We start from the raw sequence: 15,627 nt of genomic DNA on the forward strand, positions 1-15,627 counted from the left end.
GATTTGAGCTAGTTGGTTCATGTTCAAAACTTTTACCAGTGCCGCAACAGGGGACAGTCAACTAGAAAAGACGGAAGGACAAGCACTTGTCCTTCTTTCTCTTCTTGTTGACTGTCCCCGGTTGCAGCACTGGTAAAAGTTTCGAGCACTGAAACTCTCTTTAAGCCCACTGGTTTGTGCCAAGCCAGCCAAGTGAGGAGGAGTGCTAATCAAAAAGGAATGCCTTCATATGCAAATGGCTTGCTGTTGTACTTGGCAAACTTCAGCTGACTTTTATCTAAAGGCAAGCTTACCTCTGGTTGATTGCTTATCTTTTACTCTCCACATTCAAGTCCTCTATTTGTCACTTTATTATTGACAAATGAATATTTGAGCTGCCATATTGCATTGACCATTAAAACACTGCACTTCAGTGAAATTCAAAAACAGGGTTAGATGGCTGCTTTAAGGAGCGGAAGTATTTTTCTAGTCTCCATTCAGAATGCTGCACACTGTACACTGTCCTACTGTTCAAAACGTTGTTGTGTCTGTCCTCTCTTCCACCAGGTGGGGCTGGAGAGGCCGGCGGCGCAGACGTACCGCAGCGTGCTGAGAGTGATGCTGGACGGCACCAACGTGCTGGAGAAGTGCTACGGCTGCATCGAGACCTTCATGAAGCAGGTGGACACGTACGTGAGCGAGTGGCTCCGCTACCAGGCCCTGTGGGACCTGCAGCAGGACATGCTGTACGCCCGGCTGGGCGACGACATCGGCCTCTGGATGAACACCCTCGTCGAGATCAAGTGAGCAGCCACACGGCTTCCTTCGCTCTACAGCAGGAAAGTGGTAACGAAGTGGTTGTACCAAGAATAGAGGTTGGAAAAGAAAAGGCTTTAGACGGATCAACAACGTGTTGGATGTCATGCATGACACATCTCTTTAATCTAAAATTTGGTCCTTTTACCACTGTCGTGGGGATGTTGTTTTTCTGTTTTCCACGTTGCTGGTGTCCTTGCATAGTATACTAGTTCTTTCCGTACTCTTTCTTTTCTCCCTCTCACTTCTAGACTTGGGAAGCTTCCCTATTCTGGCAGCTACTGTTTCTTTCGCCCTTTCCATTATTGTGGGTGCTGTATTTGCATTATAAAACAAGATGAGAATAATAATCACGTTAATCACTGTTTATATATTGGTTTCCCAGCAGTATCTTCAGGGCCAAGGCACTTGAACAATTGGTGTTTATAGGTAAACTGCAAGGGGCTCTTTTGCCAACATGCCACATCGAGAGTGCATCTATATGAAGTGTTCAGAAGCATTTGTTTGAGGGATGAGATTTATTCTTACGTGCAGCATAAGAATTGAGACTTTCATCAGAGTATGAGGCAGTGCTTGCAAGTAGGTCGAAAGAAGTTTGCTTCTTGGTGCTTTTCGTTCACTCCTCTGTGTGTTGGAAGTTTGAACTTCATGACTGTATTTTTTTTCTTTGAGCATATCCTCTGTGCACAGTGTTCATATACTTGGCAGTTGAGATTTATCAGGATCATTCATTAAATTAGTGCATTTGCCTGTGTCACAGGAAGTCTCGTACCACCTTTGACACAACCGATGTCCGGAAGAAGATTGGCCCGATCATCATTGACTATGCTAAGGTATGTCTCGTTTGCTGTGAATTTCCTATCAGAATCATCTAGTTGCCAGAAGGAAAGTCCCTGATGAGGGCTTCTCCACTCGTGTGGCTTTGAAGCCACCGTGAAGAAAGCGCGAGGGCTGAAAGCTTTAGTCTGCAGTACATAGTAACTCACTTCACATAGGTTCGAAAAAGGCATACAACACTGGGCCTCTTCGATTAACCACGCTCGGGCAGCCCGCTGGCGGCCCGCAAGTTCGTCTCTGACAGGAAAACGCATCATGGTCACGTGGGCTGGCGGCCACCGGAACCAGCCAGCCGGCAATCACGGTGGCAAGCAAGTCGCGGATCACGGAGGGCAGATGCTCTCTCTCTAGTTTCGCGTTCTGCTGCGTCTCATTGCTACGCACGCGAACGGCAGAAATAGGCTGCTTGGTATCGAAAACAACGACTTGCAGTTATTGAGGGCTGCGTGCCGCAGACTGCAGAGCAAGCAGCTGATCAAGCTCGCACTCATATACATCGGCAACGACAACGCGAGCGTGTGCCTTCGGTGCACTGTGTAAGCTTCAAGAAATCCTCAAAAGCATGCGATGAGCAATCGCAATCTAACGTGTTTCAGTCGACACCACATAGGACGGAAAAACTGCCCGTGCGTTGTTTATCAAACGGCAAGCCGTACTCTCGGATTATTGCATGTTTGCTTACTACGCAGTAAGCTGACTGGTATGACCGCCGACGATCGACCCTGGTGGACTCTGCCGTGGTCGTTGCGATTTCTACGCTCGTAACCTGCTTCCTGTAAGCTGTAAGCAGAATAGAATTGGGATACGTTTCGTTCAACTCTGTCGGCCGCCGGCTTTTGCTGCGGGCAAGGAACGCCTAATCTCGGCAAAAGCGCATATCAGCTTGTTGAACGTCCACCTATAGAACAAGCGGGTGCACTGTATAAATTTAGCTGCGTATCGTTTCTGTAATAATACAGCTTTATATCAGAGAACTGGCACTGGAATGAAAGGCGCTACAATAAAGCCCTGCGTGTCGTCGCCTCACGTTCTGCGTTTGTTTGCACGACGATCAGCGCTAGAGCTCATTTTTATATCTTTTTTTTAAATGAGCCAAACGCGAGGAGGTGCATGCCTGCGGTACTTCTCAGATATTTTGAGCATATGTGGCAGAAGGCCCGAGCATGAAGCTGTACAACAATTGGCGACGACAGAATCGGCACTTGGTCGGCGCGCGACAACTGTGTGGCCACATATATGCTCGCAGAGATGTCTCGAGCAATGTGCTCGTGAGGGCTTTTAATAAAGGACATATGTTTCAGTCAAGCGTTTTTCAAAGCATATCTACTTTTGCACTGCGCCAAACGCAATGAAGACCATACGCTCCCGTATCGCGCTCAACCAACACTTCGTAAAACACGTTCAGCACATGCATATATGCGCGCGTCTGAACGCGTACTCGAAAATGGAATCCGGCTGCTCTCGTGAAAGGCCTCGAACACCATCGCAATATCCGCCGGGCGCACGAAATTAACAGCCGAAATATTTTGTGAATCAGAAGTATGCGATCGTAATCGTAATATGAAGCGAGCAATTGTGCTTGCGAGGTGGTGAGACGATCGAAATATGATCGCGCATACGCACGCAAAACATATCAATTAACAGCGAGAACTACCGCAAAAGCTGCCATTGCAGGCGACACAGTCGATATGCACCGTGGCCTAGTCGAAACAAGCGCCTCCATCGCGCAAAACATCGCATGAAGAACCGCGGTCCTTCTAGTCCACATAAAAATGGCTGCGCGAGCTTCCCGCTACCGTACACCTCTTTGTCGTCTGCTAGCTGCCCGAGCGCTGCCAGCACAAAATCGTCCTGGCGAGTCTGGCCGCCGGCTGGCAGCCCGAAACCGCCCAGCCAGAGAAAAACGAACGCGTTCCGGGCAGCCACCGGAAGTGGGCGGAACAACCCGAGAAAATCGAGCGCGCTCGGGCAGCCCGCAAGCAACCCGCGGGCTGCCAGAGGCGGATAATCGAAGAAGCCCACTTATTCATCTTGCTTCTACCGTATGTGGAGTTTTTTTGCCAAGATGCAACGAAGCCACGCCAAATTGCCAGGAGTTTGAGCATGGTTGCAATGGTGCACGGATAGGCTCTCTCCACCATTCGAAAACACCAACTCTGAAAAGTTTTATTCTTAACCTAACATTGGCATGCATACGATGGGGAAATTTGTATTGGTGCTTTGTAGTGTAAAATATGGGAGGAACACATAATTGCGTGCTCTCGCAGTGTATACACCCAGCCAATTCTTTAGCAGTGCCACCCGAATGTTAAACAAGCGGTCGCACAATGCTCTGTGACAAGGCGGAGCATAAATACAGGCTGAAAACTGCAAGCACTTCGCACAATATGCTTATTCTTGGACATTTAGCGACCTCTCTTCATCAGAAGCCGACACTCGGTTGGCATTGTTAAATAATTGGCCAGGTGTACATCACGAGTTCCCAAGTGTTGGCATAGAAATCTTAGCGCCTATCATAAGAAGCATGCAACTCTTCCTTTTCAGTACTTGTCCAATGCTTGCCAGTGCTTTTGTAGTGTCTGACGACATTTCTGGCTTGGCTGTCACTCTAGGTCCAGTCCAAGGTGACCCTGAAGTACGACTCGTGGCACAAGGAGGTGCTGGGCAAGTTTGGCCAGCTCCTGGGCAACGACATGGCCCAGTTCCACACCACCGTCTCCAAGGTGAGAAACCTGTACATCCCTCCTTGAGATCCTACTGAACCTGTCTCAAGTTTGCCTTTACACTATGTCATCATTGTTATTCCTGAGCTAGCACCTTTCGTCTTTCTCAGTCAGTTTTCTTTAGCTTCTTTCTACTTCAGCTCAGTGCTGAGTTGTCTTGGGTGGAATGTAAAAAAAATTCTTGTCATTTGCCAAAGCTGCAGTAGCAAAGAGACATCACATTGGTATCTCATGGCCTGAACCCATTTCACTGTATTGACTGAGCGCTGGTTAGAAAGTTCAGTGTCAGTCAGAGCTCTGATGGTAATCCTTGTTGAGGGGTTGTGCTTACGTTGTAATCTCTTTGGCTCCCCGTAGTCTCGAAGCGAGCTGGAGCAGCAGTCTATTGACACCGCAAGCACATCGGACGCAGTGTCCTTCATCACCTACGTCCAGTCGCTGAAACGCAAGATGAAGACCTGGGAGCAGCAGGTGGAGGTGAGTCGGCAACCAAGTTCAAACCATCATTGGCTGCCACAAGTTGGGCACAGCACAAGGGCGAGGGTGCGAACAGTACCAGTGGTTGTAAACTGTAACTTTACAGGTCACAAGCGGCCACAATGTGCAGACAGTAAAGTCTCGTTTTTGTGAATTCTGCGGTCTGGTTTTAAGGTGACTTCGATCTAAGTGTGCTTACTGTATCACTTCAACTGTTCAGTTACTGCCTTCTTTGGGACTATTGATACCGTCTTTGTGCTTCAATGTAGTTTCTGGCAGTCCCGCAGTTGAAATGTTCCTAACCGTTGCCTTCCGCTCCCTTTGCCTCACCCCCCCTCTTCTTGCTGCCCTGCACCCACTGTGACCCTGCAGCTGTACAAAGAGGGCCAGCGCATCCTGGAGCGGCAGCGCTTCCAGTTCCCCCACTGGTGGCTGCATGTGGACAACGTGGAGGGCGAGTGGTCGGCCTTCACAGAGATGATGCGCCGCAAGGACACAGCCATCTCGTCCCAGGTGGCCTCCCTCCAGATGAAGGTGGTGGCTGAGGACCGGGCGGTCGAGGCCCGCACGGCCGACTTCCTGGCCGACTGGGAGAAGAGCAAGCCCGTCCAGGGCTCTCTGCGCCCCAGCGAGGCCACCAGCCAGCTGGCCATCTTCGAGTCCAAGTTCAGCCGCCTGAAGGAGGACCGCGAGAACCTCGTCAAGGCCAAGGAGGCCCTCGAGCTGCAGGAGCCAGGTACGTTTGTGCTCGAAGTGCAAGGTGCCTCAAGTTGGTGTTCTGCTAGTTTCAAAGAGCAGACCTGGCAGTAGAGCTCAGAAGTCTGTCCTTGGCTGCTGCTGTCAGAGTTACACTGAAGAGCATCCTGAGTGGCAGTATTTACCAGCTGCTTGCAGAGTGTAAACTCAGCATCTCAGATTGTCGGACCATTGAAGAACATAATGGCAGGAACTGCAGTAAGGATGCTGTGATCGCTTTGTGTATAGCATACCTAAGTTCTTCAGGTGCTTCCAAGCTGTGCACAGATAATAAGAGCAAGGTAGACAATCAGTATTTATGGAGGAGAGCCGAGCTCTTATGAGGCATGCAAGAAGGGAGGGGAAGTAGTTCTGTTAGGAAAGGCGGAGTAGAAGCTTTTTTTGGGACCTGAGGGGAGATGTCGCTGGAAGAGAGTCCTGATTCCAGTTTAGAAACGGTTTCAGAGCTGCTATTGTGAAAACGTTCATGCCTAACTTGCATATTCTCCGCTGCTGTGCAGTATGTACCGTATTTACTCGCATAATAGGCGCACTTTTTAAAAAAAAAAAATCCGGCTCAAAGTTTGGATGTGTCAGTTTGCAATCATGTAAATACAGTATTGATCACAGTGCCAAGGTCAGGGTGCGCCTACTATGCGCGAAATAAAAAAATCTGGTTCTTCGCAACCAAACTAGGGGTGCGCCTATTATGCGAGTAAATACGGTGAGTATTCATGCATTGGTTCATACCAAGATGTAGCTTTATACATGCCTCTTCTCCTAGAGTATGCTTTTTCTGCTTTAGCAGTCATTGATGCCCTCTGTCCCTTCCCTCTCAGGTGTCATCTCTCCGGGTGACGAGCGGCTGCACGTCGCCCTGGAAGAACTGCAGGACCTCAAAGGGGTCTGGTCAGAGCTGGCCAAGATCTGGGACCAGATCGACCAGATGAAGGAGCAGCCCTGGCTGTCAGTGCAGGCTCGCAAGGTGGGGAACTTTCTGAGAATTTTAACTTAGTTGCAGATTTAGCAGTGTGTGCTTTGCCCTCTCTGTGTGGAAAGGGCTCGGCACGTGTAGGGCATTTACTTTACTGCGACCACAGTTTAGGGCACGTTTGCTGGCTCTTTGGCCTCAGCATCTTTGGTGTAACTCTAATAAAGAAAGAGGAGTGAACATGAGCAGTGCTTCGCTGAGTGCCGCTTTACAGATCTGGAACGCCCTACGCAGCGCGAACTACCACTTTCACTGAGCATTGCCTCACTGATTAGTGGCGCCCTCTGTGCACAATGGCGCAAACTAGTGCTCATGCTGTTCACTGTGTCAGATTTTTTTTATTTCTTTTGCTCTTTGACAATAATGTTTGGCTTGTGCTGAAGCTGTTCCGCATCGGCACACATTTTTAGTGCTGCGGAATGTTTGTACCTCATCGGCCCTGGCAAGCAGTGTGGCTGACGGTGTCTCTTTGGGCTGGGCACTATTGAGAGCAGTACTGTACCATGTGCTGGCTGCTCTTCTTGGCCTCAAAGTGTAGCCTGCCACTGTTCTGCAAAAGCTTCTGTCGTCATGTTCGTAGAGGAAACTGAAAAAGTAAAAATGGGGAGCAAAGTGGCAGTAGAAGCTGTTTGCAACTTCCGGCATCATCAGATTGAATATAGACTACTGCTGCTAGCCAGGCAAACTTGTAGGTTAGCCTTTCAAATTGTGAACTCCTGCTTGTCATTGTACCTATTGAATGTCACCGTTAGCCGAGTTGGATGAGCATCCGCTGCATTAGCCCGACAGGAATTCATGAGTTAAAGGTGCACTGAAGAGGAATCTGAACTCGTCTTTTTGCCGCGGGAACTCAATCTACACATTCCCAGCATTCTTAGAAACTGCGAACTATTGCCCTGTGTGGCCGATTTCCCTAATTAAATCGAATTAACGCCCGGCTCCCGCCTTTTTTTTTTAATTCTGCCTCGTACGGTGGGCGGAGTCGACCAACGCGGGGAGTGCCTTTCAGCTAGTTCCGTGGAGGCTTTGCTTTCGCTTCATTTTGTTTTTTAGGTTTCCGTGAATAAATAGTTTCATTTGCAGATAATATAACCGCAAAATAAGCCCGCAGAAATAAAAATACGTGCAGACTATTTGCTTCTACGGACTACTACGTATTACTCCGCCGATGGCAGAGCGGCAAGCCGCCACGGGACTGGGTGAAAGGCACTCCCCGCGTTGGTCGACTCCGCCCACCGTACGAGGCAGAATTAAAAAAAAAAGGCAGGAGCCGGGCGTTAATTTGATTTAATTGCGGTAATCGGCCACAAAGGGCAATAATTCCAAGTTTCTAAGAATGCTCGGAACGTGTAGATTGAGTTCCCGCGGCAAAAAGACGAGTTCAGATTCCTCTTCAGTGCACCTTTAACACTGCAGAGGAGCACACCATTCTGAGTGAGGAGCGCCAGCAAGTCATTTTTTCGGCAGGATGGAAAAATAAGCTCATGTGAACATTCTTAACGTAATAGTTTATCCGTTTAGTTGAATGCTGCTTCCAGGTCCTGGGGCGCTTGTGTGCTATGGGTTATGTTTTGTTGGCACAATTGGGGCAGCGTTCAGAGATGTTTTGCTTTGGGTAAACGTTTTGCACCTGCATTTTCGTTCCTCAGCTGCGCCAACAACTGGATGGCCTGCTGAACCAGCTGAAGGAGCTGCCAGCACGTCTGCGGCAGTACGCCTCGTACGAGTACGTCAAGAAGGTGCTCATGGGCTACACAAAGGTTAGTGGCACTGATCTAAGCTGATCTCAACTCTTTTTTTTTTTTTGTTCTCTTGTAACTACTGATTCTTTGAATCGTGCATGTACTCTTGACTGATGCACCAAATAAGAACACACAGTTTGAGTGGAGGACTGCTTACATTGTGCAGCTGTTGGACCTCAAAGTGTGGTTAATGGCAGAGGAGTTGAACTCGAACCAGAGAACTTGCTTGTATACTTTGACCTTCAGTCGTAGCCTTTTCACCATCATCATCATCACTAGCCTGCACGACAAATTCCACTCCCATATCTCTCCAATTAAACCTGTCCTTTGCCAACTGCAGCCACCATAACCCCGCAAACTTCTTAGTCTCATCCGCTCACCTAACTTTCTTCTGCCCCCTGCTATACTTGGAATCCAGTTCGTTACCCTTAGGGGCCAGCGGTTATCCTGCCTTCGCACTACACAATAACACAATTTGGCGGGCTAGTTGGTGAGAATCTATACGATTTCAGCAGCGCGAACACGTTTAGGAAAAGACAGAAGATGGACAGGACAGATGGGCTTGTGCAGGGCATGTAGTGCGAAGCCATACGATTTCAGCAGCGCTAACACGTTTAGGAAAAGACAGAAGGCGGACAGGACAGAGCGCTGTCCTGTCCGCCTTCTGTCTTTTCCTAAACGTGTTAGCGCTGCTGAAATCGTATGGCTTCGCACTACATGCCCTGCACAAGCCCATTTTTTCCTCTTGATCTCGGCTAGGATGTCATGAACCCAAGTTTGATTCCTGACCCATTCTGCCCTCTTCCCAGTTGCACAGTTATCTTGCAAGTCCTTCACCTCCAAGTCTGTTTTAGGCGTAGACCCTTAGCCTCTTAGTTCCACGGGATGCAGCTTTAAATGAAAGGTGCTGAGTTTGCAAGTCCTTTGAGATATGCACTTAAGAGTAGCCTATTTGGTGACGGTCCACGTGTGAAGCCTGGTTAAGGGGCTGTGTGACATGTGCAGGTGAACGTGACGATTGTGGAGCTCAAGTCGGACGCCCTGAAGGAGCGCCACTGGAAGCAGCTGATGCGGCAGCTGCGTGTCAACTGGATCCTGTCTGAGCTCACCCTGGGCCTGGTGTGGGACATCGACCTGCAGCGCAACGAGGCCATCGTCAAGGACGTCATCCTGGTCGCCCAGGGGGAGATGGCCCTCGAGGAGTTCCTCAAGCAGGTGCGTTGGCTTCGCTTTCCCCCACCTGTCGCCGTCGCCACGGCTGGCTCAAAGCTCAGAACGAAGAAACCGAAACTATATTGTCAGACAGTTGTCAGAAACGGGACCATCCATTTTTCGTCATGCCTGCCATTGTGCACATGTCACGGGTGTGTGGGGGACTCTGCAGCATGAAATTTAGGTTTCAGAAGAGCTGTTTTGACGACCGCTTGCCGTGCCAGTCATTCGTAGACCTCCTTTTGGGAGCCCATTCGGTGTAAGACCTGTAGCGTCCGAATTGGCAAGCAACCTATGTCATAGATATACTTAAGCACTGGCCAGGGCCAAGCCGACAGTTCAAATCATCCACATTTCTGAATTAGCGGGGTCAAATTAAAAAGCATTTACTATATATGTTTAGGTTTGTTATGTACACAGATAAAGTTGGGGATTTCTGATTTACTGAAAGTACGCTTGCTGGGAGGTCTGGTTCGTGGGGAGTGCAGACTGGTAGTGCGTGTCACCTTGCATAGGTGCGGGAAGCCTGGCAGAACTATGAGCTGGACCTGGTGAACTACCAGAACAAGTGCCGCCTCATTCGTGGCTGGGACGACCTCTTCAACAAGGTCAAGGAGCACATTAACTCAGTCGCCGCCATGAAGCTCTCTCCCTACTACAAGGTAAGGCTTCCACATTGCTGTCCATTGTTGTTGGAAGCCTTTTCATTCCTTTGATGCCGTGTGTATGTCACAAGGTCATTTTGATGGCCTTCAAACCGATAGTCTTAGCCAATCGCTCCAGTGACCATTGAGTCAATAGTAGTCTATCGAGTCAGCAGAGCAGTACGGGACTCTGTTGAGATTTCGAGGGCCTTCGAGCAACAGCTGCTTGTACTCTTGGACGCGGAGCGTTCGCAGCAACTTGCTGGGGAATAAGATCAGAGCAGTATTATCTCTAAAAAACTTAGAAATTCCAAATATAAAACTTAATTTGCAGAAAAAATGATAGGCTAGGCAACAAAACACTTCAATGAAAGACTCATAGTCGCAATGTTGCCAGTCATACAAAAACAACCAACACCAGCTTTCCCATAAGTCATAAGTACATGAATGCTACTGCAGCTTGTCCATGACGACGAAGTTCATTTCAAGAGTGATTAATATTGCTGTAACAAATGAACATTTTCTTCTTCTGTTCCGTTTCAACGTGTTGCTAGCCTCCTAGTATGCCTGCGAAATTATTGCCGGCGACAGTGGTGTTTAAAGACAGTGCCGAAGTAACTTTGCTGACTTGCCTTTGCTAGTTCTCTTCAGCACACTGTTAACCCTTTGAGGGTCGAATTATTTTGAAGAAAACTTTCCCCAGTGGTCAAATTACTTTATTGCGGATCTTGAATGTACAAAATGTATATAATCGAGAATAAATAGTAAAAAAAAATTAGGAACAGTACTTTGGTGACAGCATCACTCACAACTGGAAAATGTTCAATAGAATAGAATAGCAACGGTGATAAGCAAGCTAAGGGCAGCACCAATAAAGATAGAAATCAACTTCCGCCGCCTCTGCAAAACAGTGCCCACAAAGAGAAAACACGTTTCGCGCAACTCCGTTGCGATCCCGTGGCGGAATCGAAACCGCGTAGGCGCGTTGCTACAGAGGGCGAGCATACCTCGCGAGCAACGGTGATAAGCAAGCTAAGAGCAGCGCCAATAAAGATAGAAATCAACTTCGGCAGCCCCTGCAAGATAGTGCTGACAAAAAGAAAACTCAAATTTCGCGCGACTCCGTTGCGATCACGCGGCGAAACCAAAACTACAAAAGGGGTGTTGCCGCAGTCTGTGCCGCCGCGCTAAAGCTAGACATAAGTTCTGCTTATCTCCGTAAGAATGCAGCACAAAATTCAAACACTTCTTGTAAGTCCTAAGAGGTGGCAGCACCCCCCAGTGAGCACACATTGTTCTTTTGGCGCAAAATTTCAAACGGAAGATCGAAACCGTACCCGTACGGCAAAGACCTTGCGGGACAGAAAACCGCCGCCGTACATACAGTCAAGCCCACTTATAACAATATTCAAGTGCCATGGAAATACCATTGTTATAACCAATAATTTTTATAACAGGGTTGTGCCGAAAAAAAAGAAAGGATGACAAACTTCAGAGCATTTATTGACAGTAAATACCCAGAGGGGTTTGATTGTTCTAATGCCTGTAAAAGCTCGTTAAATCGAACTTCAGGGAACCGGAACAATGTTCACCATTCACCGATGACCAAAGCACCGCCATCACTGCGCCACTGGGAGCTTTGCGCACCTCCACATCACAAGAATCAAGCCGGCTTTTTGGAAGCTATTCTTATGGAAAATTCAAGAAGCATGCAGAACCGAGGGTGCGGTGACAGCTGACAAGAGAAAAACTGCGCTGGCTGCATGTACGCGCGCTGCACTGACTGATTAGGGGTACGCATGGCGTGCGTAGCCAATGCAGCAGCTTTCCTGACGCGATGACGTCTGCCTCTTTTGCTTTCGTGGCGTTGCTGCGCCAGCTTAGTCCATTGGTCGGCCGCACACATGCACGCTTTTGTGTTGTAAGCATGGCTTTGCTGGTGTGGTTGTAGCATTTCTTTTCTTTTTCTGTAATGGTTGACACTCAATTACCAGATTTAATTGTTATAACCAATAATGTGCCTTGACAGCATTGCTATAAGCAGTTTATTTTACCATAGAACACATGGCAAAGCTGATGGTGCCATGACCGACCATTGTTATATCCGATATATTGTTATAAACAGTATTGTTATAAGTGGACTTGACTGTATACGGCAAAAACCTTAAAAGGGTTAATGATTAGAACCTTCACAAGGCACCCTAGACTGTTGAGTGCTGCGGTTTCTGCTGCTACGCTAGCTGTGAATAGTTGCAAGGACTACTTACCAGCATTTGTCCAAGTTGGTCTTTATCCTGCATTACCACTGTTGCTACTTTTTGGGCTTTGCAAGAGTCCTTTTTCAGCCTTTTCTCTCTCTCTCTCTCTTTTTGGACAATGACTGATGGGTTTTGCTTTGGTTACCCCCTCAGGAGTTTGAAGAGGATGCCCTGGCATGGGAGGAGAAGCTGAACCGCATCAACGCCCTGTTCGACGTGTGGATCGACGTGCAGCGGCGCTGGGTCTACCTGGAGGGCATCTTCTCTGGCAGCGCTGACATCCAGACCCTGCTGCCCATGGAGACCTCTCGCTTCACGAGGTACGCGTTAGTACTCTGGGCACTCTCTTCAGCCGGCATCAGTGCATGTGAAAGACTTGCCTGCTCAGTGAAATGTGTGTCATGTGCCAGACGCAACCTGCCTTTCAGACATGCGGGCTTCTACGGTGAAGGGACGCGGGAGGCAGTGTGGCCTGTCTGTTGAGCAGTGTACGGATGTTGTTTACACATTCTAGGGCTGTGATTCTCTGTTGAAAGCTGTTGAGTGGTTCTATGAGGGCAATAGGGCTTCAGTCATGCGGATTCTTGGCTGCATCACATGACCCTTGGTGGCTTGTAGCAGCCAAGGCCATGGAGCGGTATGTGGAATCATTTGTCACGGGACTGCTAGGCAGCCAACAGGTTCAGTTCAGGCATATACAGTCAAGTCCACTTATAACAATACTGGTTATAACAATATATTGGATATAACAATGGTCGGTCATGGCACCATCAGCTTTGCCATATGTTCTATGGTAAAATAAACTGCTTATAGCAATGCTGTTAGGGCACATTATTGGTTATAACAATTAAATCTGGTAATTGAGTGTCAACCATTACAGAAAAAGAAAAATGCTACAACCACACCAGCAAAACCATGCTTACAACACAAAAGCGTGCATGTGTGGGGCCGACCAATGGACTAAGCTGGCGCAGCAACGCCACGAAAGCAAAAGAGGCAGGCGTCATCGCGTCACGAGAGCTGCTGCATTGCTGCATTGGCTACGCACGCCATGCGTACCCCTAATCAGTCAGTACAGCACGCGTGCATGCAGCCAGCCCGGTTTTTCTCTTGTCAGCTGTCACCGCACCCTTGGTTCTGCATGCATCTTGAATTTCCCATAAGAATAGCTTCCAAAAAGCCGGCTTGATTCCTGTGACGTGGAGGTGCACAAAGCTCCCGGTGGCGCAGTGATGGCGGTGCTTTGGTCATGGGTGAACGGTGAACATTGTTCCGGTTCCCTGAAGTTCGATTTAACGAGCTTTTACAGGCATTAGAACAATCAAACCCACCCGGGTATTCACTGTCAATAAATGCTCTGAAGTTTGTCATCTTTTCTTTTTTTTCGGCGCAACCCTGTTATAACAATTATTGGTTATAACAATGGTATTTCCATGGCACTTGAATATTGTTATAAGTGGGCTTGACTGTATATATGAAATGAACATGTGCACAGTACATATGGTTGCATGTGTAGGTAGAGCTTGTCGTAGCTGGTGTCTTATTTTGTTGTGGCTGACAAAGTATGCATCAAGAACTGTGAATGCAGTGGTAGAGCTTGGAAGCTTGTGCTTGAATGTGCGATGTTCTTTCAGCTATTATCTTGTGATTGGTGGGCATTGCTTGACCAGGACAGTGGGAACTGTTGCATCAGTTTGCTTTTAGTGAATAAAGCACAGATGCTCTCCATCTCCACTCGTTTTCCATTATGATAGCTAAGTGAAGCACGCCAGTGTTTCGGTAGTCTTTTTTTATGTAGACTAAAGGTGCAGTATAATAAATAAAAGATTATGCATTTCAGTGGAATAAGTTATGGAAAGGGCCAAAGCCATTTATGAGTTAACGGAAGCAACATTGAAGCCACCATTCATGGTCACTGGTCCCATATGCAGGTGAAACACTGTCACCTTTAGTGCTACTTTGGCCACATCAACTAGCTACATCCATCTTTGATAGAGCAATTGTTTTTCTAAAGGCAGCATGCCTTCACGATCATGGGACAATCTCTCCACAACCTTGAAGGGCATGGAGCTAGCCATTGAGTTGTGTCAGGGGCATCTTTGCTTCTGAATTGTATGGCTGCTGCTTTGATAGTCATTCAAGAGAGTTCTCACAACTGATTATTCTCACAAAGGTTGAAACCGGAGTACTATTAGTTAGTTGCCTTCTTATGCCTACATTTCAAGGTCTTTTCTTGTGAATGGCAAAACTGTTGGTGTGTTATCATATTTTGCAGTACATTGCTGCACATGTAAACTCTACAGAGCAAGTGGTGCTTGAGTTTGGAAGGATCGTCAGGCTCAGGTTTCTTTAGCGGTCGGAAATGACTGAATAATGAAGCAGGAAGTTCTCAATCTTTTCTATCCCAGTGGCCTTCAGCCAGTGCTGAAGAACTCCGCGTGTCGTGGCTTGTGTCCCTTCCTGCCTGACATGCATGGAAAATAAAGAGCATGCATGTGCATATCCCCTCAAAAAGTGCCCAGATCCCATGCAATAATGACAGGTCGCATAGCAAAACATTCCGCGAGCAACTGTAACATGATCAGTCTCATAATTAGGTCGGTGGTGGAAAGTTGGCGGTGGAGGCATGCATAGATTCACATGCTTGGGGAACCCAAAAGGCATTCCAAGGAACCCAAGGGTTCTATGAAACCCAGTTTGAGAACTTCCTGCCCTATTGCGTTGCCTTGCAGCCAGCAGCTTTAACTTATAGGCAAGACGTCTCACTCAAGCACTTGCACCTGCTGGCGGCTATGGCGGGTAAAAGGCGATTGATAGGCCATGACAGCAGGTCAAAGCTATTGGCTACGGAGGCTCCTTTGGTGCTCACTTATCTCTTCATTTTTGAGTTGCTCTGGTTGTTTCCTTTTCGTTGATGACCTATGTGCCTCACTCCTTCTACTCTGTGTTCCCTGTGCAGCATCAGCTCGGAGTTCCTCACCCTGATGAAGAAGGTGAGCAAGAGTCCCCTGGTGCTGGACGTGCTCAACATCCAGGGGGTGCAGCGCTCCCTGGAGCGTCTTGCTGACTTGCTGGGCAAGATCCAGAAGGCCCTCGGAGAGTACCTGGAGCGGGAGCGCTCTTCGTTCCCCAGGTGAGGACGGATAAGGCATCGCATTTATCTGTAAAAATCGTATTGCCCAGAAGGGGTGCTCATCGGTGGTCGTCCATCAT

The 15,627-nt window shown here is 48.1% G+C and overlaps 1 protein-coding gene across 1 annotated transcript in view; it reads left to right on the top strand.

The window, feature by feature from the left end:
* Positions 1 to 15,627, top strand: part of Dhc64C (dynein heavy chain, cytoplasmic) — a 90,422-nt gene that overhangs the window by 19,951 nt on the left and 54,844 nt on the right. Inside the window, exons 16-26 of the mRNA XM_089556736.1 lie at positions 547 to 782; positions 1,556 to 1,628; positions 4,245 to 4,355; positions 4,713 to 4,832; positions 5,205 to 5,568; positions 6,407 to 6,552; positions 8,208 to 8,318; positions 9,306 to 9,515; positions 10,028 to 10,174; positions 12,568 to 12,734; positions 15,374 to 15,547. Of these exons, the coding sequence (XP_089412862.1) occupies positions 547 to 782; positions 1,556 to 1,628; positions 4,245 to 4,355; positions 4,713 to 4,832; positions 5,205 to 5,568; positions 6,407 to 6,552; positions 8,208 to 8,318; positions 9,306 to 9,515; positions 10,028 to 10,174; positions 12,568 to 12,734; positions 15,374 to 15,547 (1,859 nt within the window). The remainder of the gene's footprint in view (positions 1 to 546; positions 783 to 1,555; positions 1,629 to 4,244; positions 4,356 to 4,712; positions 4,833 to 5,204; positions 5,569 to 6,406; positions 6,553 to 8,207; positions 8,319 to 9,305; positions 9,516 to 10,027; positions 10,175 to 12,567; positions 12,735 to 15,373; positions 15,548 to 15,627) is intronic.

Source organism: Amblyomma mixtum, chromosome 8 (genome assembly GCF_055824585.1).
Source record: "Amblyomma mixtum isolate Tamu chromosome 8, ASM5582458v1, whole genome shotgun sequence".
Lineage (NCBI taxonomy): Eukaryota > Metazoa > Arthropoda > Arachnida > Ixodida > Ixodidae > Amblyomma > Amblyomma mixtum.